Raw genomic sequence first — 20,582 nt, 5'->3', positions numbered from 1 at the left:
AGTCAGGGTTAAGTGGAAAAATAGAATTAAGGCCTTAAAAGAACTTTGTATTAAAAAGAAAAGAACTTTGTATTATCCAGAAAAAGATAAAAATATTAGCTTATAATGGATCTCAATAAGTCTAGGATAAATGTTTTCAATCTCTAGCAAGCAGCCTTCTCAATCAGGGAATTAAGCCCCAAGTTACAAGGCCTTCACTAAATATAATCCGCTCACTTTTTCCTCATGTATCCCAAATGGTACCTAGTCACACAGCATCCATTAGACAACTGAGAAAATAGTTACTCAAATCCCTTTCTGTAGGGGGCTGCATTCTTCTGCAGATATCTAGGTAAGAGATACTACAGTGATCACTAAAGAGAAATACTTAAGTATTTATCTAATAAATTAAGAAATGGAATACCAGTGGAAAGGAGGGAAAAGGGACACACCATAGGAAAAGCAGGATGGGATAAACAGAAAGCTAACAGTACACGGCAGATTTCAGCCCAGCTGTTTCAGAACTGCATCAGTGGAATCTCACCTAGCACTTGCCAGGCAGGTGCTTACACCACTGAGCTAAACCCCTGGCCCCTGCAGAATTTCTAAAAGTAGACCTCATAGAAACAGAAAGGAGAATGGTGACTACCAAAGCCTGGGGTTTGGAGTAGGGACTGGGAAGCTGCTGGTCAAAGGAAATATCATTTTAGGAGGAATAAGTTCAGTGGACCTACTGCACAACATTTTCATTAATAACAGTGTATTGTATAATTAGAAATTAGTAAGAGCAAATTTGAAATGTTTTTACCACACAGAAAAAGTAAATATACACAGTAAACACCTATAATCTCAGCACTCTGGGAGGTTCAGGCAGGAGAATCAAAAGTTCAAACCCAATCTGGACAGCTTAGTGACTTAGCCAAACCCAGTCTCAAACTTTAAAAAAAAATTTTTTTTCACAGCTGCAGCTCAGACAAAGGCCCTAAAATCCTAGTAAGGGGAAAGAAAGAAGTATCTGAGGTAATGAATATGTTAATTAGCTTGATATAGTCATAACCTATATCAAAACATCATCTTGTATGTCATGCATAAATCATTTTTATTAGTAACTAACTAAAAAAGTGCAAACTGTATTGATGTTAAATTAGAAGACAAAAGTTGTTATACTCTAACAACTGGGGTTTAACAATTAACAACTCCACTTGAAAAATACTCCCTACATGAAGAATACTGAGTACCTCTCTAATTTATTGTCAGAAAATAATGATAAGGGTAAAAGAAAAAAATAGGTAAATCCTCAATCAAGGTGGGAGATTTTAAGGGACACATCTCAGTCCTGACAGAACAAGCAAACCACATTAGAAATCAGTCAAAATTTCTGAACCCCACCCCCAAAAAGAGATTCACACATTCAACATTTTCCTAGATGATTTTAATTTCCAGTATAAACCTGATTCATTCTCCATCCAGCAGTTTGGTTTAGAAAATAAAAATTTTAGCACCATTAGTTCCCTGAAGCCCTCTGACACTGTCCTTTTCTCCTGCTTCCCATAGGGTCCAAGGTCCAGGGAATACACACGCCCTCAAGGGGTTTGGAAAAGCAGCCTCTTACCTGAGCTGAAGCGTCTGTTCCAGGGATACGGGTGGACCGCCTGCGGGTGACAATAACTGAAGGCTTGTGCTCAGTGGGGTGCTGGTTCAGATCCTTCCCATCTTCATCAACACCTCCAACTTGGGCCACCTCGGTTGGGTCCACAGCCCGCACAGGCACAGACACTGGGATGATGAGGGGCACCAGCCCAGGGTCTTCTCGTGCTCGCTTGGCAGCTAAGGATGGCTCAGAAAACTCCACCCCACACTTGGTAGTCGAGGTCAACACACTTTTCCGCTTCTCCTCAGAACAGTTGGCATCCTGGAGAAAAGGGGGTTTGAGGGGAAGAGAGAAAGATGAGTCTTGATTTGCTAACCTATTTAATCCAGGCACTGAAATACCCACAGTGGATCCCACTGTTGTCAACCTGGCCTTTCCCTGACCTGACCATCTCTCCTACCACAGTGCAAATACTCTCTACAACCTCTCCTTCCATCCTGAAGCAGGGGTGGCCCCAGAAATCCACCTCAGGCCATAAGAGACTCCCAAATGTTTCATTTGGTCTGCATAGTGCGGGCACATGACATAGCATCTAAATATTTTTTTAAGTAACTGCAAAACAAAGTTAGCAAGGAAGCTGTGGCAAGGTAAAGGTAATTTCTGCATCTATGTCTCTATGGGTACCTAGCAAGTGTGGAATCTGGCTGTCCTTAAACACAGGACAAACTGCATCCTCCCACATATCAGGCTGGCCCTAAAGGCATCGGCAGTGAGACTTCTGGGGGAAGAAAGGCACACACTAGCTCTGGGATCAGACACAAGGTTTCTACTCCAGCTGTGTGACCCTGGGAGATCCCACTCGGGGCCCAGCTTCTCTTATGAGAAGACAGGAATAGATGACAGAACCCTCCTCACTCGGTTTGATGGTAAATTATTTGTGATCAGGCATAAAAAAAAAAAAGCCTCCAAGCACAACATAGTGTACTTATCTATTTATTCTTCCCTTCCTATCACTATTAGATTTCTTAAAAATAAAGTATGGTATAATTTACATGCAATAAGCACACCTATTTGAAACCACATTCCAAAGTATTTTGAAAAATGTGATCACTGTGTAACCACCACCTCCACCTTCTTGTCTTCTAGCATACTGCATCTGGAAATGGCCTTTTGTCCCCCTACTCTCAATCATCAGGTACCACTCTTCTGCCTGCCAACCCTCCGTGTGTATAAACCTCGGCTTTCTTTCAGGTACAGATGCCTTGGGTAGGCGCCCTCTGCATGTAGCGGCTCCTAAACTTCCTTCAATGAGCTGCCCATTTGCTGTTGAGTCTAGTAGCGTTGCTACCCCCTGCCCCAGCCCCTGCCAGGTCTGGCCCCCAATGCTCGTCTCACCTTTGTGTTCTGCAGTGAGGCCAGCTCCACTGCCTTCTGAGCCAGGGTCAGCAAATTAGCCTCCTGGGATGCCCGGCGCCTCCGTCTTGTGCTCTGGATCACCCCACCTCGTAGCACCTGCCCACAGTCCCCTGTGCCCCCTGCCCTCAGGCCCTCCTCACAGCCCATGACGGGAGCCTCCCGTTCCCGACCATTGGGTGCCAGTCTCTCCCCATCAGACAGCAGCTGTGACTCTCGCAGTTCCATCGGGAATCCCAGAGCTTCGGGATGAGGCTGCCCTAGGGAGCCAGGAGGCGGCTGCTGCAGAGACCAATGAGGAAGAAACAGATTGCTCGTGGGCTCCTGCCCAGGTTGGTTGCTAACCCCATCCAGGGCGGTGGGAGGCAGGATCCCCTCCTTTGAGAGGCGGCGGGAGCGGCGTGGAAAGGCGATCTGGGGCTGAGGTAGCACAGGCTGCGGGGCTGCCTCTTGCAAGAGGGCCTTGCGCAGTTCTGGGTTCATATCTGGGTTGTGGGGGAAAGGGTAAGGGGGCATGCTGTGGTGGGTCAGGTGGGACTGCCCCAGTGGTCCTGCTGGTGGCAGGCCAAAGTCCTGGGGCTGCTGGGAGGGTGGCTGCTGAATGGGATAGTAGTTGTCAAAGAGCTGCATCTGGGGCAGGGCGGCCTGCTGCTGATGCTGCTGCTGCTGCTTCTGCGGGGGGAAGGCAGCACCAGGGTTGGGAGGCGATGGGCCCTGCCGGAAGACCTGCCGGTTCACCTGGTGGCCAAATGCCAGCTGGAAGGGTTGCAGGGGCAGTGTCTGGTTTGGGGGTTTCTTGGCTGTGTGGAAAGAGTTTACGGGCACCTGAGGCTGTCCCCCCTCCAGCTGCACTTTCTGAGGCATCATGGGCCGCACTGCATTTCCATAGCGGTCCAGCTGTGGGGCCCCTGCTTTGTCCCGCTTCAGTGTCTCGGGGTGGTTGTAGTAGGCAGAGGTCCCCACACCGGGATGAGGGCTCCCTTTGGGTCCACCGTAAAGGGACAGGCGATTCCATGCGGAGTGAGGTGGTGGCTGGCCAGGTTGCTGCTGCCAGCTGCTGTCACTAACACCCCCACCTGCTCCACGGTCTGGGCCCCGCCCTGGAGCCATCACAGAGTTGGGCCACTTCACTGGGCCCACTTGCTGGGACAGCATAGCTGCTGGGGTCCGCTCAGGTCCGTACACGACCGAGTTCAGCAGAGCCAGGCTGCTGGGAGGTGGCAGCTCCACAGGCTGAGAGGTGGAAGCAGCTCCTGCTGGACCCTCGGGCCCTCCGTACTGCTCCTCCTTCACGCGGATGGACTGAGGTGGGGCCTGTAGAGACGGCGGCTGCTCTTTGGGAGCTGGCTCCTGCTCAACAAAGAGGCAACGTTTGCGCTTGTTCTGAGCTTTGGGCTGGGCCTGGAGGCTCATGGTGTGGTCAACTGAGCCCCAGTAGTGACAGCTGCTTCACCAGTTGCCCATTCTCTGGGGAAAGGTCCTGCTAGAAGCCTAGTCCTGACACCAGTGAGGACAGGGAGGGAGCAGAGGAAGACACTGAACAGTGGAGTCAGCCGCGGGCAGAGACCTGTTCTTCCTTCCTCTGTCAGAGAGGTGCAGCTACTCTTCCCAGTTCATGATGCTCCACAGGGTCCTGGAGGCTGCAGAGAGAACGTGACAGTGTTAGCTACAGATCCCTGGTGTCAGCATCCCTTCCGGTTCCACAGCAGCACTGGTGACAGAGGAGCCGGGACCCACAGGGGAGCCGCCAGGAAGGCAGCAGACTCAGTAGCATCTGTGAGGACCTCCATCATTTGTCCTACCACTTCCTGGTTAGGCTCTAGAACTGCTGCCCTTCGTTGTGTAATCTGTACACTGCACAAAGGCACATGGAGAGGGCTTGAGTGGGGCTGACATCCAGCCTAAGCCCCTGAAGGAAAAAGGCTGCATCAGGTTCCCTTGTCCCCTCAACCCAGGCCCCAGCCCACTGGGTGGTCAGGCTGGGTCATCTTTGCACATCTGTCTACACAACAGCTTCCCACCAGAGCCAGACAGTGCCTCCTCCTGACATTCCAAGCACATCCCAGACACAGGAAGTGGGAAGGACAGAGTTCATTCCCAGCACCACCACCTCTCCTGTATAGCCCCACTGTACAGGCCTTGTAGGGCCCAAAGCCAGGCTCACAGAGGCATGTAGGGGAGACCCCACCCCTGAGAAGAACTGGTAGGTGGGGCTCCGGCTACCCCAGTCTTTCTCAATTAGTTCAGAACCTGTTTTGCAGCCCTGGCTGGTTAGAGGCCCAATCTAGCACAGAAGCTGGTCGGCAGCTGGTGCGGGTACTCCTGCCCCAAGGGCTGGAGACCCTGGAATTCCAAGCAAATCACCTAACTTGGATATGAGGTACAGACTGCTACAACTTAAGTCCAGAAAGTTTCTCCATGATGTTGTGATGAAAGTACTCACAGTTTTTGTTTGATAAGTTATGGGGGTGGGGGATATGCTAGGGATGGAGCCCAGAGCCTCAAAAAAGCTAAGCACATGCTCTGTCACCAAGCCACATCCCAGTCCCCTCTAACTTAATTTTTTTTTAAAGATTCGCTCTACTGATCCAGCTACAGAACAGAGTCTAGGCCTCTATTTTATAATTGACAGAACTGTTTGCATGTATTTTTAGACTTTCTTCCTTCAGACAGATTTTGTTTCAGTTTTGTTTTTTGTTTTTCTTCCTCGGTGGGAAGGTAGTGAGGGTGGGAGGTAGGTTACTTGGGAGTGCCAATGTAACGCTCTAGCCCTGGGTCACTAGGCCTGGGAGGGGACAGGCAGGATGGTCAGCTCAGGCTGCTATGGAGGATAAATCAGCAGGTCCAGGTGACCTTAGTCCCTGGATGCTCCAGGTCATTGATAGCAGGAAACCAGCAGAGGGCACGAGCTGGGCGGGTACAGAGCCCCATGGACACCCAGCTACCTCCGCCCCTGGGCCGGCACTATCGCTCCTCTGCACATTTCCGCAGCTCCCGCCCTGCTCCCGGGCCTGCCAGCCTTCCTGGTGTGACTCACGGGAGGGAAGGGGGGCCCTCCTTGTCTTTCACTTTCACCCAGCACCCAGAAGGAGAGTAACTTCCTCCTCCATTTCCTTCCTCAGCTCCCAGCCCTGAAGGTAGTGAGAGACCCTGCTGGTGTGCAATCCCTTTGTCTTTATTTATGGAAGTTTCCAACAGGGAGGGAGACAGACCAGCAGAGCATTCAGCAGGAGGGCAGTGATTTGAGGAAGAAGGGAGAGCAGGGGGTCTGAGAAACAATCTTTTTTTTTTTTTGTCTTCTTCGTTTTTACCGGTACCAGGGATAGAACTCATGACTGTCTGCTTGCAAGGCAGGCATTTATGCCGCCGAGAAACAATCTTTTGAACAAACTCATTTCTCTGGCTTTTAAATTCTCCCTGACAGCCAATCCAACTCAGAGCAGAAACCCAAAGGCCAGCCCCACTCTAAAAGCATCTCCAGGGTGGGACTATCTGGAGCTGGTTCTGCCTCTCCACAGGAGGCTCAAGCCCAGTGAACTGGAAGCACAGCGTGAATCTGCAGAAGCAAGGCAGGAAGGGGTAGCTGGGAGTGCAGGAGACCCACGTGCCTCTAGGGGCTGGCCACAAGCTCTAGTGTTCACAGGCACCCTGCCTCGGGCGTCACAACCCTGTCGCCTCCTGACCACAGAAAGGGATTGGGGCATGAAGCAAGGGGAGGCCTGCGTGGCAGGGAGGCCCACGTGGCAGGCAGGCCTGGGTGCACGTGCCACGAATGCTTTATAGAGGGAGCAGTGGGGAGTGGGCACACACAGTTTGATGCAGGGCTTGGGGGAGATGGGAGCAGTATTTGTGAATGGGGCTCCAGGACTTGGCTGTGCCTGCTCAGGAAAGGTGCTGGAGGCCAGATGTAGGCCCAGAGGGCTGGGCTCAGCTGCTCAGCCTCCTACCCACTACCATCCCTGCATGTCAAGGAAGGCCAACACTCAGGACACCAACAGTAGGTTTCTGCAACTTAGAACAAATCAAGGGTCCTGGTTTAGAGGAGGCTGCGTCAGCTGCAGAAGCCTCCCTGCCACCCCCACTGGCGCTGAGAGTAGCAGGGTCACAGATACAAGGCCTGGGTCCCCCAAAGAAGAAAGATCATAACCTGAGAGATGGGAAGAGTGGAAAATGCCTGAGAACCTAGGCAGAGAGGAGAGGAGACCACCCAGGCCAAGGGCGCTGAGCAGCAGTAGCAATAATAATAATGTGCTGTGGCAGGAGAGTCCGAAGTGCTTTGCATTCTTTTTCATTTCCAGAACCAATTTATAGGACAAGTATTGCTCTTTTAACCTCCATTTTCTAGAAAGGATAAGCAGCTTGCTGTGGTCACACATAATTATGTCTCAGAGCTAGCATTTAAACACAGGTATGTCCCTCTCCCCCCAAACTCATTCCTCATTCCCACAATGCACCAAGACCCCACGTCCCACTGTGCACACTTTTTTACAGCTCACTGCCCAAATACAGCAGGGAGACCCTCATCTGCCAGGAAGCAGGAAAGGAACCACACCCCAGAGGGGTCCAGCAGGCCGTGTGAGGTCCGGCTGCAGAACACCATATACAATACCTCCCCCCACTCCCTGGGCTTGGGCTCTCCTACCCCTGAAACCCCCTTTGTTTCAGCCCACTTCTGTTGCTGCTGGGGGAGCCTTCCAGCTGTCAGCGCCCACTGGTACCTTTCAGCCTGAAACTCGGGGACAAGACTGAGCCACTTCCTCCATTTCTTCTGCCCCTCCCCCATTCCTCTGTCCCTTGGGTGGAAGGAAACCAGCCTGGCCTTCCTCACAGCAAGGAAGAGGAAGGAAGCCACCTTCTCCAAAGGCTGTCAACCTACAGACTGGGCTAAGTTCCAGAGATGCAGGGAAGAGGAAGTATGGAGAAACCCCTGCAGGCGGCTCACCCCTGGGATCATCCTCGGGGCCTCTGACAACGGATGCAAGCGCACTGTAAAAGGAAACCCACAGCACCACGGGCCCCACTCCTGCAACCCATCTTGTTGCTCAGACTGACTGTCAGGCTCTCTTCATTTTTCCTTTCTCCAGGCTCCTCTCTCTTGCAACCTGTGCCTGACCAGCACATGGGTCTCTCAGGGCTGAAGACACGGTGAAAGACCCCAACTTCGGACCTATGAGGCTTTCAAGAAAACATCTGTAGTAAAAAGCACTTTCTCAGGGGCTGGGGATTTAGCTCAGCGGCATAAGCGCCTGCCTTGCAAGCAGGCAGTCGTGAGTTCTACAGAAGTAGTGTGAGCCAAGAAAAGAAAGCAGTCCTGAACCCAAAAATGGTCTCTGCACACACAGGAGGGGAAGGTACTAGAAAGGTCTTAGGTACTCTATGGTCTGGTCACCTTGTTCTGCAGGGATGGTGGCTCCAACACATATGGTTCCTCGCATGCCATCAGCAACTCAGCTGCAGACCCAACACTGACCTACCCAGGAGAGTCCAGTGAGCCCTCATCACAGACAAAAGACCACTGTGGCCTCTGAGGGAGCTGGCCACTTGCCAGTCCTTTGGGACATTCACTGTGTTCATCTGAGAAAAAGACTGCTGTGCGCCAAGGTCACACAGGCCAAGGAGGAGGTGTGCAGCCCCACAGGGGTTCAGCGCTGACCTGAGGCTGAGGACTGACTGCAGAACACACTGGCCCTCAGAGACTTTCGCTCCAAGCTCCGGCTCTTAAACCTGGACCAACCCAGGGCCACCAGCTTAGCCCTAGGAACAGAGGTGTGAGTCGAAGCTTGTACGTCTCCCCGCAAGGGTAGGACAGATCCCAACAAGGCCCTGAGCTCCAGGTGAACATCCAAAATGCTGTCATGGAACAAAGTCTAAACTCCTTACCTCACTCACAAGTCCAACTGCCTCTCCCAGAATGCCACGCTTGAACCACACAGTTGGGGCCTGCAACGTGCTAGTCCTGCTTTGCTTCTAAGTCTCCAAGCAAGACGAACTGCTGCCTATGAGACCTTTCCATCCTTTTCCTCTGGCAAAGACCTCCTCATCCTTCAGGTCACAGACACTGCTTCCTCTGGGAAGCTCCCCGGACCCTGAGGCTGAGACAGGAACTGCACAGTGAGCTCATCACACCGTCTAACTCCACCCTCACATGCTCAGCACACAAGTCCCAGGCGCCGTTTCCTCAGCCTCAGCAGAAGGCACAGAGAGTTCGCAGACTTTGACACTTCGCCTACAGGTATCCTGTGGGATGCTCAGGCAAGACGGCAACCAGGGTGAGTCAGAGCAAGCCCAGGCAGAGGTACTGCTCATAGCCAGGTGTCCAGCCTGGGCCCCTGCCTGGTCCTGAGGCTAATCTCCTGCCTCTCAGAGGCAAAGCCAAGCTCCCTAGGAGACTGAGACAACATGAAAAGGCCCAGCCTCAGGGCCACACCCCACTTCACAGCCCAGGCCCTTTCCAACAGAGGTGAACACAAGCCTTCCTTCAGTGGCTGGCCCAGGAGCCACAACACCCAGGCCACCTGTAAAAGTACCAGCATCCCACTCCTGCCAAGAACAAGAGCCTGGGATTCTGTTTACCTCATGCTCTGTCATGGCTGGGCTGGGCCTCAAGACACCAACGTGGGGATATACCTATAATCCCAGCTACTCAGGAGGCTGAGGGAGGAGGAACGCAAGTTTGAGGCCAGCGTGGGCAACTTATCAAGAATCTGTCTCATAACTTAAAAAAGGAGAAAAAAAAAAATCTTGGGATATAGCTAAGTGGTAGCAAGCTTGCCTAGCAAGGGAGAGAGGGAGGGAAGGAAAGAACCAAGGAACCAAGGTCTGGCTAGGATACCAAGGGGATGTGACAACGGGCCCAGCATGAGTCAACCAACCTCCTAGTCCTCATATTCTGAAGGGCTCACTCTCAGACATCTGGAACTCTGGCTGCAGTCCGACAGGGTCTGGAACTGGCACCTCCAGACAGTTAGAGTTGCCCAGCCCTAGATAAATTTTCCTTCTGAACACAGAATAGCCATCTGAATGCCACCCCACCACAGCTGGGAGTTCACACACAGGCCAAAGGATCCCATTTCTCCAAACCACTGTACACATAAGCCCTGCTCTCGAAGGACCTGCAGACCAGTAAAATGCTCCCATAGCAAAAGGCATGGACCGTGTTACTGTTCCTGGGAATGAAGAGAGGAGGCAGGAGGCCGATGTCCTGCCCATTTCCAATCCAGAGTCCCAGGATCACCTCTTCCCTGGACTGAAACTCAGTTCAAAGATGCAGAGCCCAGGCTGTTTGGCTAGGGAGACAGGAATCCTAGGGCTCCACCATCAAGCCTGTCAGGCTCCAAGCCTGGCCAGGGTTCAAGCTGACTGTAGTCTGAGCTTGGACAGTAAAAAATGCCAACACTGGGGTGCTTTTAAAGAGGTACATGTGAGGGCTGGAGACTCTGCTCAGTAGCACACGTGCCAGCCTGGCAAATGCAAGGTCATGAGTTCGACCCCCCAGTACCAAAAAAAAAAGACTAAAAAGATGTGTGTGACAGGGAATCCTGTGTCTTATGAGACACTCCAGGCTCCATCCAGTTATTCATTTTTATTTAATTCAATGTTATTTGCTGTGCTGGGAATGGAATCAAAGGCCTTGTCCACACTAAACACTCTACACCTAAGCTACACCCTCAGCCCAAGGCAACCATCTTTATTGTACCTCTCCCCACCTGCCCTACAAACATCCACAGAATGTCCAGGGAGGCCAGGAGAACAAGGTCCCTTTCACAGAGCAGAAGGTGGAGCAGAGAGAATTGCAGTCATGGGCAAAGCCCGCAGAGCACTAGGCCTCCAGGCTGAGTTTCTGACTGCACATTTTGGGACTGGCCAGCTGCCTCCCTCCTGGGCAAGGGTCATCAGGTAACCGTCTGGTAACCCAGTAATCTGGGAAACCCATCCCCAGAGGACTCCGAACTCTGCAGGAAAAAGGCTGTAGGCTCTCTCTACAAACAACCGTGCAGCCACGTCCTCAGGTGACTCAACCTCGGGTGAAGCCCTGGTTTGTCCCCTCAACAATGCCCTTCAATGCTTAGTGCGGTGCATGCTGCCAGAGCCGCCCCAGCTCTCCCTTCCCCTTTTCGAAAGATCTGGCTAGCAAAGGAGACCATGCCTGAGCGCCCCTGTGCCAACCTTGGCTCTGGGCCAAGATACAGAGGCCAGTCACCAAGGCCTCCATCAATACAGCCCCACTCAGCCAGCTCCCCAACTGTACAACCACCACCACAACCCGGCTTGTCTGCCTAGGCCCCTCCATCCACTTAACGAGCATCTGCTGTGTGCTGGCTACAGGCAAGGCTCTTGGGAGACACGGGAGACAAAACACAGCTTCTACCCTCGAAGAGCTCCTTGTACAATGGGCAGAGAGAGACACAGTGAGAAACAGATTAATTATAATGCAGGTGACTCAAGATAAATATAATGCAGGGGCCAGAGATAAAACACAAAGAATAGGGGGCCCCTGACTTTGAGCCTCCCCTGAGCTGCTCCCTCCCCTGCCAGCCATGCCTCTCCTTTAACAATCCACATTCCTTCAAGGCCTGCTACCTCCAGGCAGCCCTGGGGCACAAACAGTTCTCACCCCTTCTGAATGTTCAATCTGTCCCACCACTATCCCATAAGGCTTCTTCAGTCCCCTCTGTTTCTGCCCCGAGGCAGTGCAGCCCAGTGACTGAGGACAGTGACTGTGTGTGTATCAGGGAACCAGGTGGCTGGTTCGGGAGCAGCCACTTACTGGTCCCTGACTGAGGAACTCAACAGGCAAGGGTGGGGCAGAAGCAACACAGGAACCAAAGAAACACTTCTGTAACAAGTAATTGCCACATGAGACAGAGGCCACTGGCACCACCTGTGTGCCCAAGGTATGTGAGTCGTGCTGACTTGTGTAACCACACACAGTACTGCCCACTGCGAAATGCACAAAGGCTGCCTCCGAAAAGTGACCCGGCCAGATCACAGTGCACAAGTAGGGGTCAGAACTTGAATGCAAGCCTGCAGGCACGAAACCAGGTCCCTGTGTGTCACGCTTTGCTGCCCGCTGTGCTGGTGCTGAGCAGTGGTTCTCACACTTCAGTGTGTGCAGGAAGACCCACCCTGATAGAGTGGTTCACGGGTTTGGCTGGGAGGACAGAGGAGCAGGAAGGTAATCACAAAGCTACATAAGCAGCCCAGGTGGTAAGCAGCGCTGGATAAGGAGATAGGATTGAGGGTCAGAGCCTGGTACAGTGACATTTCCCAGGAGGAGTCCCACTTCGCTCTCAGTGTTAAGAGCTGACTGGGGTGCCTGCAGTGCCTGAGACCCAGCAGAGTACTCACATTTAGGGAGTGCCATTTGTCAGGCACTCTACTAAGTGCATCATAGACAACACCTCATTTAATCCTTACTTTCCTTTTCTCATTTTACAGGCAGAAAATGGCATACTCAAAAATACCTTATTTAGGCAGGCACAGCATGCCTACAATCCCAGCTACTCCAGAAGCTGAAGCAGGAGGATCAAAAGTTGGAGGCCGCCCTGGGCAACTTACCAAGACTCTATCCCAAAATAAAGAATTAAAAAAAAGAAAAAAAGGATTGTAGCTCAGTAGCAGAATGTGTCCCTGATATGTGCAAAGCTCTAGGTTTCATTCCCCAATATCCCCCCAAAAATCTGTTTGACACAAAAGACAGTAATGGACGAATAGTAGAAAAAAAGCATAAGGTATACAAATCCAATAGCAAAATAGCAGACTTCAGTCCTATACCTTATCAATAATTACTTTAAATGTAGTAAACACTCAGCATGGTCAGCAGAATTTTTAAAAAGATGATCCAATTACATTCGGTTTAGAAGGAACACTCTATATAAAGACATAAATACATTGAAAGAAAAGGATTTTTAAAAAAAAGAGAAAGACAGCAACACCATGCAAACAACTCAAGAGGGCTGGAGTGGCTCTACTTATATAAGAGAGACAAAAAAGACCTTTCAACAAAAATAGTTGCCAGAGACAAAGAAGGACATTTTGTAATATGACAGTGTCCACTGTCAAGAGGCTAACACAATTATAAACATGTGTGCACCTAACCACAGAGCTCCAAAATACGCGAAGCAGAAACTGTCAGAACTGAAGGGAGAGTTAGATAATTCAACAATCATCATTTGAGACTCAGTATTCCATCTTCAATAATGGATAGTACAGCTGAACAGAAGATCAACAAGGAAAAGAAAACTTAAATGCTATAAACCAATTAGATTAGGATATTTCGCCCAACAGTGGCAGAAAATACTCTTCTGTAAGAGTGTAGAGAACATTCTCTACGGCACATCATAAATCGAACCATAAAACATTAGTCGACATAAAAGAACTGAAATCAAGGAAAGCATGCTATGTGACCAAATTGGGTTGAAATCAGAAATCAAGTAACAAATTGGAGAAATTTACAGAAAATGGAATTTAGAAGTCACTGTACAGGTCTTTGAAGCACAGAAGGGCCACTCCCTCACCAGCCCATGTTCTCTATACCGTTTGCACGTCAGATCCCAGACATTTTGCAAAGGACTGAGTAGCTTCTTGCCCATTCCTCACACCACAAGTGATGAGCTTAACTCCAAGCTTGATTGCAGAATCAAAACAGCTGCAGGATGGAGGGGCCTTAGCGATTGCAAGAGCTTGACATGTAGTCCTGGTTTTCCATGGAAAAATGGCCACAGGCAAAATTGTCCACTTTCATGGCCAGTCTACAGAATATCCAAAAGGCAAATCCTTCCCAAAAGAAAGGTGTTAACACTGACAGAGCACCTGTCTGAGTCAAGTACTTGACATATGCTATTTCATAATTTATCCTTACAAACCTCCCATGGAGGGTCTTACTTTCCCCTTTTTATAGAGAAAACCGAGGCACTGCATTTTAAAGCTCCAGAAGCAAACTCCAAATGCTGTCTGTTTTCAAAATGCTTCTCTCCACTGCCCTGCGCTTGCAGGCCAAGAAGAAATGCTATACACAAGAACACCAGGAAGCCAGCATGGACTCTGCCCTTCCTTCTGTTCCCTCTCAGGGTGGCTATTTCTCCAAGGGGTGTTTCCAATAGAGCATGGTATATAACACACCTTGCAAGAAACAATCCCAGTCCCAGCCTGCCAGAAACAGGTTCCTCCTCAGATTTAGGGCACTGGTACACGCCCGTGGAAGCCAGCCAGGAGAGCCTACAGGGTATACAGGTGTTAGGGGTAGGCTGAAGGGATGGGCTGGGAGCTGGAGAATCTCATTCTGGAATAAAGGCCTCATACTATGTAGACAACGTGGCTTGGGCCTCTCGTGAAAGCCAACTGGCAAAGCAGTGCCCAATTGGGAAAGCTGAACCAATTCCAAATATCAAGGATGTTATTATTCACCCAGTCCAATTCCTCATTCCACATCGCAGTCCAGAGAGGAAAAGAAATTTGCCTGAGGACACACACCCAGGAGCATAGCAGGGCCCAGAATCAGAAACTCCTAAGATACTTCATGCCTTCATTTCTGTAGGCCCTACCTCTTGAAAGACACTAAGCAGAGCCTGGAGCCAAACTTAATCGCAATGCCCCGCAAACAAGGCTTCACCAATACAGTACCTCTGGAATTACCTTGTTTAATCTTCACAACAGGCAACTCAAACCTATTACTCTCCTCATTGCTAAACAAGGAAACTGAAAAGACCAAGGAGGTCAATCACTTGCCTAAGGTCAGGCCAGCATGGAGCTCCTTCTGAAACTCCCTCCTTAGCTTCCTGCTTTGATGCCAGGCTGTCAGGGATGGATAACAGGAGCACCAACGAGACAACAAAAGCTTCATGGCTGCTCATACCTGTGTGGCAAAGTGGCTTCATCTGGCCTAAAAACTACCAGAATGCTCTGAAGGATGGCTGGTGGAGGAAGGTGGAGAGCCCCAGCAGAGCTAAAAAGAGGCCACAGGTGATTCCAAACCCTAGGCCATCTGTGAAAGGCTCAGCACCTCCCCAAGTAGAAGCCCCAGCACTCCCACACCTTCCAACCCTGTCTTCACAGCTCTTTAAAAATAAAGCCTGGGGCTGGCGATATAGCTCAGTGATACAAGCCCGGCTGGCAAGCGCAAGGTCATGAGTTCGATACCCAGTACCAAACATAAATAAATAAAGCCTTTCAAGTTATATTTGTGTACAAGCACAAATTCCCTATGATGAATATGGTCTTTATATCAAAAGTGTATCAAGAAAATTAATTTTAAAAATAAATAAAAGTTTTCCCCAAAATGAAAGAACAACAAGAAAAGAGATAGAGAGGCCTTGGCTCTCCCTTACTTGTCAAGTGCCCAAAACCCCTGCAGGGCCCAGGCTTCTGTCCCTTCCCCTGGCACCTTTAAGTCTGGGTCCAAATGACTCTATGCTTGGATTCCTATTAATGCCAATGGCCTCCCCGCACCCAGGTCACTGAGAACCAGCCCCTGCCACAGTCATCCATCGGTATTTCTGCATGGACCTCTCAGAGACCTTCTTCCAAGAATTTAAACTCCTGAATAAAAGCTGTTTATGGTACATCCTGAACAGAGAAGACAAATAGTGTCCACATGATCCAAAGAACACAGTAGAAATTCCTGTTTCATGGCTGATAAAGCTGAACCTGAGAGGTAAAGTCACTATGGACCCACAGTCACCCGCCCAAGGACACATGCATAACTACTTGGGTAAAGCTGAGGTCAGAAGCTCCCAGGAGGATGACCTCACACTTGGCACCATCTCAGATCTGGCATTGCTGGGTCCTTGACATTTGTTTGGTCATCTCCTCTGCAGCAGGGAGGCAAAGCAGGGGGCGTATGGATGAGCTCAAGGCTACCAAGCCTCATCAGTCTAGGCTGTCCTGCCTGACACCTCCAGGAAGGACCAGCACCTACCTGGTAGGTAAGGGTGGGAGCAGGATGGTATTCACTGGTTTGGGGTGAGAGTAAAGAGTGGAGGTGATGATATGCTTTCCCCAACAGTGCTAGTGACAAGAAGCTGGCCAGCAGAGGAGAATTCCAGCACGGCTGCCTGGAGACCCTTAGACTACAGAAGGGGCACACAGAGCTGCCTGTCTTACTTGCCTGACCTCATCAAGTTAGTCAGGTCCTTTCTCAGGCCTTGGTCAAGATCCAGAACCTTTGCCAAACACTTGCACATTCCATGCATTTCTCCAGACTCTGAGCGGCTGCTGTAAGGCCTTTTTCTCCTATGTTGATTTATTCTTTATTGTTCCTGAAATATACCCAGAGGCCTTTGGCACAACACACCAGGCACCAGCACAGCATTCAGCCCAGCCCCAAATACACATCAACTAGGCTCTCTGGGATCTGAACCAGGCCAACAGGAATGATGGGACCCAGGGTCAAACCCAGCAGCTACGAAGGGAAACCCAAGATCCCATCTACCCCAGCCTATGGTCCCCAGAGCTGTTCTCAGGACTGCAGAAAGTGCATCGGGGAGGAGGAGTTGGTTGGAAGAACCCTGCCAGGCCTAAAGCAAATCTTTCAACTCCTTCTGAGCACAAGTGATTCACCCAGCAATGCCCACACCCACAGCAGATCCTTCCATGGCTCAAGACTGGGGTTCTGGTTGCCTGTGTCTTACTCTGGCCAAAATAATGCCATCAGGACTTCACTCCAAGAGTAAAGCAAGGAAAATAGTCATGGGGAGAAGTGAGATAAGAAAGGTCAGACAAAACCTTCGCCAGTTTCTCCCATCATCAGCCTCTGTGAGCCCTGCCACAGTCACAAGTACGAATGATAGTTACTGTGGGATTAATGAAATACAAAGATGAACCACCTGACACAAACAATAAATGTGATTTCTTTCCCCATTAGCTGAGCAGGAGTATCTCAAAACAGGCATCATAATAATTTTTTTTTTTCAGGGAAGGGGACAACACTGGAGATTAAAGTCAGGGCCTTTGCACTGAGTTCCATTCCCACACCTTTTTTATTTTTTATTTTAATATAAGATCTTATTAAGTCACCAGGATGCTCAGAGTGGGCCTGAACTTGTAATTCTCCTGCCTCAGCCTCGCAGAGTGCAGCAACGATAGGCATATTCCCCACACCTGGCTCATTTTCAGTCTTTAACACACAGAGAAAATTAATGGCCCGGCCTCACAGCTGGCTGAGAGCAGGGCTGGCCAGACAGGAGTAGGACAAGAAGACAAGGAGTTCCACAACAGAGTTGGGCTCTGCAAACATGAAGGACATCTGGCTTAGAGACCCAGGAGAGAGGGCTGGCAAGAAGTCCAAGGCACATGCAGCACAGGCCTCCTCTGGACTCAGCTGTGCCAGCAGACTCTGCAGGGACAAGAGTATTTCCCAGATAGTACCTGGCAGAGCTCCTAGGCCCCCGAGGATGAGCCACCATCCTCCTGGACTTACTCTAAGAGCAGCAATAAAAGGGAAGGCTGCATGGCCTGAGGGAGGCTGGGAGAGGGTGGCCACAGGAAGTAGGAGCAGGGGGAGAGGGCAGAGAGGCACAGGGCCTGAAGAAAGCAAGCAGCAGAGGCCACCACAGTGAAGGTCCCACAAGTAGAAGTTATTTTTGGCATCTCTTCTGCCCAGAACAAGCAAGGAAAGGCAGCTGCTAGCAACATGGATGGGCTGTTTATGCTCAAGTGTGCAGGCCTGCAGAGGGACAGAAAGAGCACCGGCAGTCACCATGCAGAGTGGCCTCTGCCCCTTCTTCCTCTCCAGACTGTCCCTGTAAAGCCCAATCTGTGCGCTGCATAGCTGACATAGTGTGAGTACTTCTGCTTTTACTCAGATCCAGCCTCCCAACCACAGAGCTCACTTACACACGCACGCGCGTGCACACACACACACACACACACACACACAACACAGACAAATAAATAACTATGGAGCCAGCCCAGAGCTGAGCCACACCCAGGAGCTGAGACAGTATTCCTCTGGGCTCTTCCTGTACTGAAGCAACCCTCCCAACTTCCACAGTGAAACGAGCAGCCACCCTGGCAGGACACAAACCCAGCCCCTCTTTTCCACCGTTTCCCCACCAAGGTGAAAGTGGTGACTCTATGGCAATTGTAAGCAACTTACAGTCAGTCACTTGAAGGCAAAGAAGCAGGACTAGATGTCTCTGGGTGTTTTCCGGCTCTGGGTGACTCCCATGAGCTAGAAAGTCCAGGACTATGACCGGTGGCCAGCTGGGGCCTCACTTAGAGCAAGGTCAGGTGAGGGGCCAGGTGTTGCCCACTGGGAGGAGGAGGTTGAAAAGCCAGTCCACAAGCACTGTATTGCAAGTCACCTCTTCAGCTCCTTTCTGTACTCCAGGGACCTCCTCTTCTAGAAAACTGGCAAGTTTTGGACATGGCAAGCCGGATTTGGGACCACTGTCTGCCCAACTATCAGGAAAGCTGAGGAACAAAAATCCCTCACCACATTCCTTCTATCTGGACTCCACTATCGGAGAAGTTGGCTGGCCTGAGAGAACCCCTCAGGCTGCAAGCCTGATATGCTGCCCTCTCACCAAGCTTTGGCCTGGATAAACCTCACACTGGCTGCTCCCCTCTCCCTTCAGAGACTCCCTGAGAAAGAAGCAGTGCTTGGAAAAAACACTCTCACCCCAAGGCTGGAGAGAAAGGCAGAGGGAACAGGGAACACCTTCCCTGGCTGCCACAACATGAGGCTGCATTCCAGGAAGAGCACGCACAACAACGCAAGTCACAGGCCTCCCAGCCCACTGCTCCCTCCCAGGCCCCCACAAATCATAGCCAGCAGTTCTCTCTCACAGGGAGACCCCCACCCCATCCCCACCCTGCAAAACCTCAGCCCTTTTCTGACATGTGGCAATTTCCTTCTATCCTGGTTTCCCTGTCTACCCTCATTCCCTCCCTTTCAACCTCCACTGAGCTCACCCTGGGAGCTTCAGGTGACCCAGAGACCTAGGGATTTCTTAGCGACAAAGCTGCCTTCATCAAGCCCACCCACGTGAGCAATTTAGCCTGGGGCCTAGGCGGGTAGGATCCCCAGAGCACAATCTGATTTCTGGGAAGCTGCGCTTTGAACCCTCCTCGAAGCTACAGAGTACCTTACAAAGGCATGCAGATACTAGGAGCTGGGACCTTTGAGAGGGTAGTCCAACACAGTTTTGCACAGAGCCTAGGAAATTAGAAACAAGGGTTCACAAGTTTTATGCGTGGAAGCCCCAATGTCCTGTGACACTGTCTTCCTACCATAAGCAGCATACTCTTCATTTTCTCTTCCCTGGCAGGAGTAAAAGGCAACAGGAACTGCACCTGAACTAGTGAAATTATAGCAGCCATCGGGCCTGCGTAACCTTCTTCAACCTTCCCTGCTATCTTACGAAGCATTATCATCATCCTCACTTTACAAGGGAGGAAACTGAGCCACAGGAAGTTAAGCAATGCCCCCAAACACCCTGCAAAGGAGAAGATGGAGTATGGCCCTAAGTTTGTCCAGGCCTCACTCCCATGCACCCTCCAGACTTCCTTCACCGTCACTGCCAGCGTGACAGTCCACACACCATCCAGGAATGATATTCTCAGTGTGGGTGTGGAAGTGGGTGTGGTTCTGGAATCTGAATCAATCCCCCCACTAACTTAATGCTCCCAACTGTGTGATCTGGGAGAGCCACAGTAAGTGTGCGTGTGAGTCTTAGGGGTGGAGGGACGGTGATCTGGATTCCAAAGAGCAGTTTCCAACACCAAAGTTATGCTGTAATGCTTCTGATTCATAAAATGAGCTCACAGTCTCAGAGTATCCTGAATGTCGTTCTGAATACAAACGCAGATCTCTTAGTAAGAACTGGGGATTTCAGCATACTCCACTTAGCCCCAGCCCAGAGGCCGACTTCCTTCAGCCCCACACAGTCCAGAGTTCTACAGTGCAGAAGCAATTCCCTGAGTGAATGCAAACACTAGCTGCATTTCCTGCGGCCTACAGTGAGTCAGGGAAGAATGGAGTCCCTGAGCTGCTCTTGTACTGGCACATGTGCACGCAAACACACAGGAGAGGTGCCAACATTGACTGGGCAATGGAAATGCCCAGGCTAGCAGATGCCTATGTAGGCATCTGTTCCAAACTCCTTCACTCTGAGGTCTCCTTGGCATTAGAATGACCAAAACACAGACTCTAGAAGACCAGCCCCAGGGTTCAGCAACACCAAAACTCCTGTGGTGGGAACTGACTGATCTTCTGAAGCTAATGGTTCAATGTAAAGAGGGTCCAGCAGCAGGGGCTCACTAGGCCCTCCACAGGCCAAGGCCTCTTCTTCTTTTCTTTTTTCTTAGTGAAAATCTTTCCCTGGTTCGGCTAACATGCACTAAACTCTGAATGCCAGGCACTGTAAGAACAATGCAGAGCTCATACGGAAGTACAGGCTATATTTTGCATATACTGAGTCCTCTGGAAACTTGGTAAGGGAGATATAATATAGACTCGAGCCTGGAGTCTATATTTTTTACCACTATGCAATAGGTATACATACAAATAACTAAAGGACAGTGAACATTCAGAACACTAAGAAATTCAGAATTGGCACTCAAAACAGGACTAGAGATAAGCAGGAGTCTTTCATCTACT

General features: G+C 50.5%; 1 protein-coding gene across 3 annotated transcripts in view; it reads right to left on the bottom strand.

The window, feature by feature from the left end:
- The window catches only part of Mideas (mitotic deacetylase associated SANT domain protein), a 65,079-nt gene that overhangs the window by 18,317 nt on the left and 26,180 nt on the right, over positions 1–20,582 (bottom strand). For all 3 annotated transcript variants that reach the window (XM_013155282.3, XM_013155281.3, XM_003472306.5), the window contains exons 2-3: positions 2,966–4,623; positions 1,592–1,891 (exon numbers count right to left, since the gene is read on the bottom strand). In XM_013155282.3, coding sequence (XP_013010736.1) covers positions 1,592–1,891; positions 2,966–4,396 — 1,731 coding nt within the window. In that variant the 5' untranslated portion in view covers positions 4,397–4,623. The remainder of the gene's footprint in view (positions 1–1,591; positions 1,892–2,965; positions 4,624–20,582) is intronic.

The sequence above is a fragment of the Cavia porcellus genome, unplaced genomic scaffold (assembly GCF_034190915.1).
Source record: "Cavia porcellus strain 051 isolate PalLab524CR breed Dunkin Hartley unplaced genomic scaffold, mCavPor4.1 scaffold_31, whole genome shotgun sequence".
NCBI lineage: Eukaryota > Metazoa > Chordata > Mammalia > Rodentia > Caviidae > Cavia > Cavia porcellus.
Note: the sequence above shows the minus strand (reverse complement) of the source record. Positions and strands in the feature narration are given on the sequence as shown.